This window comes from Bison bison, unplaced genomic scaffold, assembly GCF_000754665.1.
Source record: "Bison bison bison isolate TAMUID 2011002044 unplaced genomic scaffold, Bison_UMD1.0 scf7180017864111, whole genome shotgun sequence".
In the NCBI taxonomy this organism is placed as follows: Eukaryota; Metazoa; Chordata; class Mammalia; order Artiodactyla; family Bovidae; genus Bison; species Bison bison.
The window spans coordinates 576,385-588,626 of NW_011494683.1; the positions used below are offsets into that span (position 1 = coordinate 576,385).

The 12,242-nt window shown below is 39.7% G+C and overlaps 1 protein-coding gene across 1 annotated transcript in view; it reads left to right on the plus strand.

Moving 5' to 3' along the window:
- Positions 1–12,242, plus strand: part of HHIP (hedgehog interacting protein) — a 115,614-nt gene that overhangs the window by 71,719 nt on the left and 31,653 nt on the right. Inside the window, exons 8-10 of the mRNA XM_010839119.1 lie at positions 5,018–5,139; positions 8,144–8,267; positions 9,551–9,681. Coding sequence (XP_010837421.1) covers positions 5,018–5,139; positions 8,144–8,267; positions 9,551–9,681 — 377 coding nt within the window. The remainder of the gene's footprint in view (positions 1–5,017; positions 5,140–8,143; positions 8,268–9,550; positions 9,682–12,242) is intronic.

Consider the following 12,242-nt stretch of genomic DNA (forward strand, 5'->3'; position numbering starts at 1 on the left):
AGGCAGAGGAACCAGAGATCAAATTGCCAACATCCCCTGGATCATGGAAAAAGCAAGAGAGTTCCAGAAAAACATCTATTTCTGCTTTATTGACTATGCCAAAGCCTTTGACTGTGTGGATCACAATAAACTGTGGAAAATTCTGAAAGACATAGGAATACCAGATCACCCGACCTGACTCTTGAGAAACCTATATGCAGATCAGGAAGCCACAGTTAGAACTGGACATGGAACAACAGACTGGTTCCAAATAGGAAAAGGAGTACGTCAAGGCTGTATATTGTCACCCTGCTTATTTAACTTATATGCAGAGTACATCATGAGAAACGCTGGACTGGAAGAAACACAAGCTGGAATCAAGATTGCAGGGAGAAATATCAATAACCTCAGATATGCAGATGATACCACCCTTATGGCAGAAAGTGAAGAGGAACTAAAAAGCCTCTTGATGAAAGTGAAAGTGGAGAGTGAAAAAGTTGGCTTAAAGCTCAACATTCAGAAAACAAAGACCGTGGCATCTGGTCCCATCACTTCATGGCAAATAGATGGGGAACAGTGAAAACAGTGTCAGACTTTATTTTGGGGGGCTCCAAAATCACTGCAAATGGTGATTGCAGCCATGAAATTAAAAGACGCTTACTCCTTGGAAGGAAAGTTGTGACCAACCTGGATAGCATATTTAAGAGACATTACTTTGCCAACAAAGGTCCGTCTAATCAAGGCAGTGGTTTTTCCTGTGGTCATGTATGGATGTGAGAGTTGGATGGTGAGTGCTGAGTGCTGAAGAATTGATGCTTTTGAAGTGTGGTGTTGGAGAAGACTCTTGAAAGTCCCTTGGACTGCAAGGACATCCAACCAGTCCATTCTGAAGGAGATCAGCCCTGGGTATTCTTTGGAAGGAATGATGCTAAAGGTGAAACTCCAATACTTTGGCCACCTGATGCAAAGAGTTGACTCATTGGAAAAGACCCTGATGCCCAGACGCCAGGCCTGGCATGCTGCAGTTCATGGGGTCGCAAAGAGTCAGACACGACTGAGCAACTTAACTGAACTGAAAGAATCTGTCTGCAGTGCAGGATACCCAGATTCAATCCCTGGGTCAGGAAGATCCCCTGGAGATGGGAATGGCAACCCACTCCAGTATTCTTGCCTCAAGAATTCCATGGACAGAGGAGCCTGGTGGGCTAGAGTCCATGGGGTTGCAAAGAGTCAGACACGAGTAAGTTAGTAACACTTTCACGTCACTTAGTGTTGTGTGCGTCCTATGGGTTGGATACATGTTTAATGACATGAGTATAGTATTATATGGGCTTCTTAGGTGGCTCAGTGGTAAAGATCCACGTACAATGCAGGAAAGGTGGGTTCAGTCCCTGGGTCGGAAAGATCCCCTGGAAATGGCAACCCACTCCAGTATTCTTGCCTGGAGAATTCCATGAACACAGGAGCCTGCCAGGCTACAGTCCATGGAATCACAAAGAATTGGACACGACTTAGCAACTAAACAGCAGCAATAGTATCATATAGAGAAGTTTCACTGTCTGGGCTCTTTTTATATAAGAAACAGGTTGGAGAAGACTCTTGAGAGTCCCTTGGACTGCAAGGAGATCCAACCAGTCCATCCTAAAGGTAATCAGTCCTGAATATTTATTGAAAGAACTGATGTTGAAGCTGAAACGCCAATACTTTGGCCACCTGATGTGAAGAGCTGACTCATTTGAAAAGACCCTGATGCCGGGAAAGATTGAGGGCAAGAGGAGAAGGGGACGACAGAGGATGAGATGGTTGAATGGCATCACCGACATGATGGACCTGAGTTTGAGTAGGCTCCTGGAGCTGGTGATGGACAGGGAGGCCTGGCATGCTGCAGTCCATGGGGTTGCAAAGAGCGGGACACGACTGAGAGACTGAACTGAAAAAAGGTTAAAAGGGCCAGATGGACCTTAGTGAATCTGGTGCTCAGCCAGAGCAAGATCTCATGGCCTCCAGAGACTCCACCTTTGGGAGACCTCACCTTTTCTTCCAGATTTCCTCTTTCCTGTTAGAAGCAGGTCAAACTATTTTCTTGGTCAGAGTTTCTCCATCTTCAAGAAAAACCAATACAGGAAAAATTTGTCACCCTATATGGACTTAGTTCCACCTTAAGTCACAGCAGGTCTGCGTCATGATCCCTGCCAAACATTCTATTCTGGGAATCACTGAATTAATGAGGACAAGAAAGGGACTATGGCTACAGAACAGCTACCCACCTTTGGCAGATCAGCTTCAGTTCAATTCAGTCATTCAGTCCTGTCCGACTCTTTGTGACCCCACGAAGCACAGCACGCCAGGCCTCCCTGTCCATCACCAACTCCCGGAGTCCACCCAAACCCATGCCCATTGAGTCGGTGATGCCATCCAACCATCTCATCCTTTGTTGTTCCCTTCTACTCCCGCCTTCAATCTTTCCCAGCATCAGGGTCTTTTCCAATGAGTCAGCTCTTTGCATCAGGTGGCCAAAATATTGGAGTTTCAACTTCAACATCAGTCCTTCCAGTGAACACCCAGAGCTGATCTCCTTTAGGATGGACTGGTTGGATCTCCTTGCAGTCCAAGGGACTCTCAAGAGTCTTCTCCAACACCACAGTTCAAAAGCATCAATTTTTCAGCACTCAGCTTTCTTCACAGTCCAACTCTCACATCCATACATGACCACTGGAAAAACCATAGCCTTGACTAGATGGACCTTTGTTGGCAAAGTAATGTCTCTACTTTGTAATATGCTGTCTAGGTTGGTCATAACTTTCCTTCCAAGGAGTAAGCATCTTTTAATTTCATGGCTGCAATCACCATCTGCAGTGATTTTGGAGCCCCCAAAAATAAAGTCAGCCACTGTTTTCACTGTCAGGCTTATAGTTTCTCTAATGTGAATCAGATCATCTGGCCCCACCAGGCTTTATTTCATTGTTTATTTAAATAATTGCTGTGTATGAATCTTATGTCACTCATGTCCCAGACCTACTCTTGGATTTTTTAAAAAAAATTGTAATTTATTTTAAAATTCCCAATGATTTTGTTTCTGTCACAAATGTTTTTTGTTGGCCTAAAGCAGTGGTTCCCAGTGGGATGATTTTGCCATCAGTGGGCATTTGGCAGTGTCTAGAAGCATTTTTTGTTTCCACAAATTAGAAGGAGTAGATCATGCTACTGACACATAGTGGGTGGAGGCCAAAGATGCTGCTAAATATCCTACAATGCTCAGAACAGCCCCCTTTTCCTCTCAGAAAGAGACATATCTGGCACCAAATGTCAGTAATGCCAAGCTTAAGAAATCTGAAAACAGTGCAGGACTGTTTTCCAAAGTTTTGAAAATTTCAAAAATATTATTCAATTTCATTCTTCCCTCAACCCACACTCCCCATACCTGGTCACTCATTGGTTGAAACATTCAACAAATATTGAGCCCTCCTTATATTCCTGGATTTGAACTAAGGGACAGAAATAACAGTGATAACGAGGTTGAACATAATTCCTTTCCTCATACAGTTTACAGTCAGTGGCTTAAGTCACAGAAATATTCTGGCCACAGATTGGGGGTGAACATGAAGTCAGAGTCCACGTGAAGGACTTTAGTGGTTGTGGAGGCTAACTTTATTTTATTCCTTAAACTGGAGTGCATGCTTCCTTTGGTTAGGGCAGCCCACACTTTAGAATTCTGTCTAAGAAACACAAGGGATTTCTCTTGTGGTCCAGTGGTTAAGAGGGCCTTTCAATGCAATGGGTGCAAGTTCAGTCCCTGGTCAGGGAGCTAAGGTTCCCAAATGCCTCATAGCTTAAAAACAAGAAAATAAAATAGAAGCAGTATTATAACAAATTCAATAAAGACATTTAAAAAATGGTCCACATTTTTAAAAAAATCTTTAAAAAAAGAAACACAAAATTAATACTAAAACTAATACACACCTTCCTTGTATTACAGTGGGGTTAAGTCCCAGTGAAACCATTGTAAGTTGAAAATACCATAAGTGGAAAAGGCACTTAATGATCCTCACCTTCCAAACATCATAGCCTAGCCTAGTCCACTTTAAACATGCTCACAATACTTACATTAGTGTACAATTAGGCAAAATCTATTAACACAGAGCCTATTTAATTGAATGTGTGTCTGTGTTAGTCGCTCAGTAGTATCTGACTCTTTGCGACCCTATGGACTGTAGCCTGCCAGGCTCCTCTGTCCATGGGATTTCTCAGGCAAGAGTACTGGAATAGGTAGCCATTCCCTTCGCCAGGGGATCTTCCCAACCCAGGGATCGAACCTGGATCTCCTTCATTGGAGGCCAGTCCTTTACCATCTGAGCCACCAGGGAGGCCATTTAATTGAATGTCTCATGTTTTCATGAGATATTTATCAAATATCAAATATTTCAATATTTATCAAATGTTATACCGAAAGTGGAAAGCAGAATGGTTGTAGGGATACAGAATGGTTGTCTATGCATTGTTGATTCCTCTAGTGATGCATGGGTTGCTGGGAACTGTAGTTGCCTCTGCCCAGTATCACAAGAGAGTATTGTACCACATGTCATTAGTCTGAGAGAAGATCAAAACTCAAAATGCAGTTTCTATTGACCATGAAATACTTCTACAGCATCATAATGCTGGGTCATCACAACTCAGGGACCACATATCCTGTAGCGTGTATTGCAGGAGTGAGTTGATGGTACCCCTGTCCTTACTCTTGTATGTTACCCAGGTATCATATCCTTGCTTTCCCTTAACAACAGACTTAACACATGTTTCAAGTCAGCATGCACGTTCATAATGGAGGAGGGTACCGAAAGAAATTAAGAAATACACTCCAGAGCTCATTAAACGTCCACAGAGTAAACAAACAGGGTGTTTCCTTCGGCGGTTTCTGGAGATTCCAAATTAAATCCTCCCTAGGATCCTTACCAGCCCACAGAGGGTTCCTGTGTCAGGAATCTCTGAGTTTGGAACATACCCTGGTAGGAATTCATGAGTGTCCCCACTTTTGTCACAGATGCGCTGTGGATCGACACCCCACTGATATAAACATCAATTTAACAATACTTTGTTCAGACTCCAATGGAAAGAACAGCTCATCGGCCAGAATCCTACAGATCATAAAGGGGAAAGACTATGGTAAGTAGAGCATAATTTGTTGATTTGGGCTTTCATTCGGGCTTTGTTTTATTTTAGTGTATTAATTGAAGAGAAAAGGATTTCTGCAAAATGAGCATTTAGGAAAGCATCAGAACCCTGGCCTCACAGTGGTAGCAGAATCAGTTGCTGGCTTCTTAAAGGTCCAATGATTCTTACAAGCCCTAGGGGCTCCATTTGGGTAATTACCCTCCCCGTGGATTGAATGCTGCTCTGTAGGTCCAAAAAATTTAATGGGCCTTCGAAAGTTAGCAGTTTATATTTTGCTCATCTGAGAATCAAGATGAATACCTTCTATTTATTTAATATATAAGAGAGAACTTGTCTTAACATCTTATATACAGAGGGAAAAAATAAGTGTTAAGGGTAAGAAATTTCTCAATACCCAACATACTAGCCTCAGCAATTAGGAAAATTATGTGTTTCAAATAAGAATGTATTTTTTAAAGGTGTTTATTTTAGAGAAAACAAAGTAATAGACTTATAAAAACCTGTTATTTACCCAAGTCATGAAGATGGAATGTTTAGATCTTATTTTTAATGACATGATTATTAGAGTGTTTGAGATACATATTAAAATATAAAGTTAATATTTTCCCACATTTTTGTATTTACTCATTTTGGAGGAAATGGTGTATCAAATACGATTATGATTCAGGGAACATAATAGATGAAGATTATTGAATTGATTGCTTCTTCTATTCATTCAATACAGATATTTATTTAGTATCAGGAATGAAGCAGCTCTGCTAGTTCACGTGGTAGTCAGTTATTTTACTTTATTTTTTTTCAGGTATTCATGTATGTGTGTGCATCTTATAAAAGGCAAACCAAAGAATAATGTGGTCAGAAAAAAAAAATCTAATGAGTCACTAGTTTGTGGGAATTTTAGCTATATTTGTAGATTAAACTAAATTCTACAATCACATTAATTTGGGTTCAGCTGAAACTGATTACAATATGGATGGCCCTACATTTATATATTAAAAACACAGCTGCAGAATTCTTTTACTATTTATATATATCAAATTTTATTTGTCAATTATACCTCAATAAATCAGAAGAAAAAAAAACCCAGAAAACAAATAACCACATCCACAGCATTTACTACATGCCAGGGCCTGTAATAAGTACTTGAAAAACTTCACTCATTTCATTTACAGAGAAATCCTAGAAGTACTCTTACTGTTCACATTGTACAGATGAGAAAACTGAGACATACAAAGGTGACTTGTCACACCACATGAAGTAACAGGATCTGGATTTGAACCCAGGTAGCTTGGAGAAGGCAATGGCACCCCACTCCAGTACTCTTGCCTGGAAAATCCCATGGACGGGGGAGCCTGGTGCTGCAGTCCCTGGGGTTGCAGCAAGTTGGACACGACTGAGCGGCTTCACTTTCACTTTTCACTTTCATCATTGGAGAAGGAAATGGCAACCCAGTCCAGTGTTCTTGCTTGGAGAATCCCAGGGACTGGGGAGCCTGGTGGGCTGCTGTCTATGGGGTCGCACAGAGTCGGACACGACTGAAGTGACTTAGCAGCAGTAGCAGCAGCAGCCTGATTCCAGAGTTCATGACCTTAGACATTCACTTATGCTGCCTCTCAGTACCCTGGGAGAGGATTAAATTAAATTCATTTAAATCTTGATTGTTCTACTCTTTATAATATCATATTCGCCGTCATCAGGCACCCTCGGTGGCTCATCGGTCAAGAATCAGCCTGCAGTGCAGGAGATGCAAGAGACTTGGAATTGATCCCTGGGTCAGGAAGATCCCCTAAGAAGGAAATGGCAACCCGCTCCGGTATTCTTGCCAGGAAAATCCCATGGACAGAAGAGCCTGGAGGGCTACAGTCTATGGAGTTGCAAAGAGTTGGACATGACTGATTGCGCACACATTCACCTATTCACCATAATCACGTGGGAAGCGGGAAGAACTTTAGAATTTTTGTCTTTCTACAAAAGCTTTTGCCTAAAAGACTTCCTGTTGATAGTGACTTATTTAAGTATGTAATAAGTAATTTTCAGAGTAATTTCCAGCTGGCTTTGTATCTTTTTCATCATAATTGGCATCTTTATATTTGAGAACATAATGACATGCATGAAAAGATTGAGATACATGACTATTCACATGTAATTCTCAAGGAATGACTGAAGTAGATCTTGTTAACTACATGATCCTACAAACAAAACTCTTAAAACATTTTAAATGAAGATATTACTTGACTAGTGACAGTGTTTTAAAATATGCAACAAATGTGGTTTTGATGTACCATGCCTTTATTTTCATTAAAGTGTAAACTTTTAAACATTTTATAGAATTTGACAGAGGTTTGACTCAGTTTTAGGAGGTATACGCAGAAGTATTTCTACAAAATATTCAATATTTAAAAATTAAGTATTATTTGTTTAAGTATTTTAGTTCTAAAGTCCACGATTTCCAAAATGTTCAGAGATATTGTCATTGAAAATTTGGTATGTCTTGGAAGTTATAATAACAATAAGCGTTTGCAGAGCATTTTTGTTTTATTCTGCTGTGCATGGAAGCCCTGTACATTTTATAATATTTAAGCAAAAGGGTTAATTATTTTCACTAAAGACCTATAGCAAGAATCCATCTTATGCATCATGGAACACATTTCAGAGTTCGAGTGAATTACTGTAGTAATTGTGGCATGGCCTACATTACGTGTGCATGCGTGCAAAGTGGCTTCAGTCATGTCTGACTCTTTGTGACCCCATGAACTGTATGTAGCCCGCCAGGCTCCTCTGTCCATGGGATTCTCCAGGCAGGAGTACTGGAGTGGGTTGCCATGCTCTCCACCAAGGGATCTTCCTGCTGCAGGAATTGAACCCGCATCTCTTACGTTTCCTGCATTGGCAGAGTTGTTACCACTAGCGCCACCTGGGAAGCCCCCTGGCCTACATTAGTGTTCCTTTATAAAAATGTTTCATTTAATCTAATGTTATGTCTATTTATTTCCAGAAAGTGAGCCATCACTTTTAGAATTCAAGCCATTCAGTAATGGTCCTTTGGTTGGTGGATTTGTTTACCGAGGCTGCCAGTCAGAAAGACTCTACGGAAGCTACGTGTTTGGAGATCGTAATGGGTAGGCTTCCTGACACCACAGTTTGATAGATCGAATGACATATCCATTGATTATTGGGCAAATCATCAGAAAATATTCAAATGCATGTCACCCTTTGGAGGTCAGGTGTGGGACACATAAAAACTATTGTTCATTAATCTTTTTTTTTCAATTCTACCAGTTAGTCTTCCTTTTCTTTTTTGGTTTTGGCTGTGTTAGGTCTTCCTTGCTGCACAAGGGCTTTCTCTAGTTGCCGTGAGCTGGGGCTACTCTCATTACCAAGCACAGCCTTCTCAGTGTGGCAGCTTCTCTTGTTGCAGCTCAAGGGCTCTAGAGCGCGCACTTAAGTAGTTGCAGCTCACAGACTTTGTTGCCCTGCAGTGTGTGGAATCTCCCTGGACCAGGGATTGAACCCATGTCCTCTGCATTGGCAGGCGGATTCTTAACCACTGGACCACGAAGGAAGTCCTGTTATTTACTTTTAGTTCTACCATGTATGGTGGGGAAATTAAAGAATTTCCTAAAAGATGCTTTTGAAACAGACTTGATCAAATTCATAAAATAATTTTTAAGAGCAGAAAAGTCTTCAGATGGACATTTCATATTATTTAGGCTCTTCCCTTCATCCTTAACATAAATTTACCGTGATCATGAGTAAATTGAAGAAATGTAGTTTTACATGAGTTACATAAATATTTTAAAAATTATTGGAAGGCTAAGAATTTTTTTTTTTTTTTGCCAGACTTTGAGGACTTTTGGCAACAGACCTTAATTTCTCTCTATTGATAGGAATACTGCAAAATTAAATATTAGCCTAAAGCTTAGAGGTCACATTGTCAATAATTATAAGAAACTCTGTAATGAAGCCCAAAATAAGGATCTTGTTTCCTAAGTCACTGTCATTCAGGCATATGGCAGAACTGATATGCTTGGTCACTAAAAGGAAATAGAAAAGTGAACTGACCCTGCACTCTTCCCCTGTCCCTCTCTCTGATGAATAGCACAGCATGATCTCTAGTCCTGGATAGGAAGTATCATTCTCCAGATGAAGGGGAGGGTATTTCTCATACTCAGGTACTTTTAGTACCCACCCCCTCCCAACAAAATGTCATCTTTAAGTACTTTTTCCTCACATGGGACTTTCAGAGTATTCACACACATTTTGGGCTATATTATTTTTCCCTTTAGAAGCCAGGTCCATGGCACAGGAATTATTTATTACAAGCTTTATTTTAAGCATGTCATTGTGTCTTTTAGGCAAAAGCACATTTTCATCATAGGTTCCTGGTATGTTTTTCTTGTAGGAATTTCTTAACCCTCCAGCAAAGTCCTGTGAGCAAGCAATGGCAAGAAAAACCACTCTGTCTTGGCAACGGTGGTTCCTGTAGAGGTTACTTTTCAGGTCACATTTTGGGATTTGGAGAAGACGAATTAGGTACTGTACAAACTATTTCTGTTAAGTTCCATTCTCGATCTCTGCCCAAGAGGCTCTGTTCTACTCTGAAAAACAAGTGAAATAATCTCAACCTCCATTTGTTGGAAATATAACCTCCCACAAAGATGACCAGTTCAGTATTCACTTCCAATAATCTTTCTCTGGGGGTCTTTAAATCTTATTTCTACTCCAGAAACATGAAAGAAACAAAGCAGGAAGATGGGAGTTGGAAACAAAAGAGAATTTTTGAATCTTAAAGAGAGAGAAAATTTCAAATGGCTACTGATATCTTTGAAGCACTTAAGTCATTTGTCTATATTCTCTATCTGAAAACCTTTACACTTATCCATGTCTCTTGAAATAAATTTAAAATATGTTGCAATCTGAATCTCACTTCATTTCCTAATTTTTTATTTTTTATTTTTTGCCCATCAGGGCATGAAATTTGTTGGAAATAATCTGAGTTTATAGAGCTGCTTTCCAACAGAATGAAAATTATCTTCTCCTTGATAATCTCCAGTATAACATGCAATTTATTTGTTGATATATTATCAAAATGTATGCAGTTTAAAAAGCAAAAAGAGGTTGATAATTGGAATGCTACCAAAGAGTGACATGCTACCAGTTTTAAACTTCAGAGATAAACGTAGCTATCATAATGATTCCCTTTAAAAAGCGATATCCAAATAAACAATGGCTACCATGCTCCTTTAGCCTTGGACATGAATTTCTAGGTATTAAAAAAGAAAAGTTGTGTTTTCATCTAAATCATAATTATTTACTCTAAATGTTCAGATTTGGTTTAACTCCACCAAATAGAGAATTCATCAGAAATAGCTCCATGCCATTCACTTAGGTTGCCAAGGAACTCAAACTAGATTCCTGCAACACAAAACACAGATTTCAGAGCTGCTGGAATATAGGGATTCAAAGAAGAGTAGTCCAATCTGTCTTTTTCTTGTTTTAGCATTGCAAGCATCTTGCATTTAAGTTTGCTTTGAAATTCTACTACCCCATTCAAATGAACCAGAAATATAGCCTTTCTCACGTCAATCTTCTGTAATGTAATTTAAACATCATTGGCAAACTCTGATTTTAAAGTATAAATTAGGATCAAATTGTTTGTGACAGAGTTAGAGATAAGTATTTAGAATCATTTTGATGAATCATTTTGGTTGCCCCAGACCTTACTGCCAATAACTCACCATCATTTATCCTTCTACCATCACCCCGCCGTGGTTAAAATGTTCAAATATCTGTCCATACTTAATACAATGTTGGGAGGAGAACCAGAAATTAAGCACACACAGTTCTTACTGTCCAAAACCAAAAATATCATGTATATTTCATAATTTAGAGTAAATATACTTTCACTCTTTAATGTAAATTCTTTGGTTTTTAATTAAGAGCCATATAATAAATTGAGTTAGATTTTTTTAATGAGTTTTTTCTGGATGTGTGTGTGTGTGTGTGTGTTTAACCATAAAATCGGAATGGGTTTAAGGATTAAATGTGGTAAACTACATAAAGTAGTTGATGAAACAAATATGACTTTTTTTTTACTTACATTCCTTAGTTTTTTAATGCCATTTTTTCTGTTGTGTTTGTTTTTATTATAAGTCCCATAATATCCTTTCCAGAAGTGCGAAAGCAGTAGGGTGTGCTTAATACATAATAACAGAGTAAAATAGAGAAATATAAACTAAATCAAAGACTATTTCATGAATGAGAACCAAACATAAATTTTAAAGCCTCATAAACATATAATCATAAAAACAACTTCTAATTCCCTATTCATATGATCAGTTCTATGTATTGAATTATATGGAAGGAATGGTCATAAATGAGAGTGGCTCTCTCCTAAGAGGAGAGAGTTGGCACAAAGTGTACTAGGAGCCAGGACAAGTGTACTTTTAAATAACACAGTAAGGGGACTTCCCGAGCAGTCCAGTGGTTGAGGCTTCTCCTTCCAGCACAGGGGGTCCCATCCCCGGTCAGGGAGCCAAGATCCCACATGCCTCAAAGCCAAAAAAGCCAAAACATAAAACAGAAGCAATATTGTAACAAATTTAATAAAGACTTAAACAATGGTCCAAATCAAAACGATCTATTAAAATAAATAAACAGTACAGTCAAGAACGATGACATAAGCACAGACGAAAGGGGGGAAACGCACCTAATGGTGATTACTGACGGATAGGACCTGGGACAGATGCTAAGACAGGAGCAGCTAGGACAGCAGGGGCCCGAAACAGGATGCTGGGCCAGGAACTTGCCTCCCGTTTCCAAAGTCAGGAGGCCAGTGAGGCTAGAAACATTGCGGATGGCATCAGAGCCATAAGGGAGCGCATTGTCGTAGAGGTCTGTCAGGACTCAGCCTTGGCTTGGAGAGAGAGCAGAAGCTATTGGAGGGAAATTAGAAGTCATTGGAGGGTGTTGATACAGAGGAGTGTAATCCAGTTTATATACTCTGGCCTGCCTTGTAAGGAATCTCTGTAGCTGATATACTGAGAGTAAGCCTAGAAGAGTAAGAGCAAGAGCAGGGAGATCAGCTAGGAGGC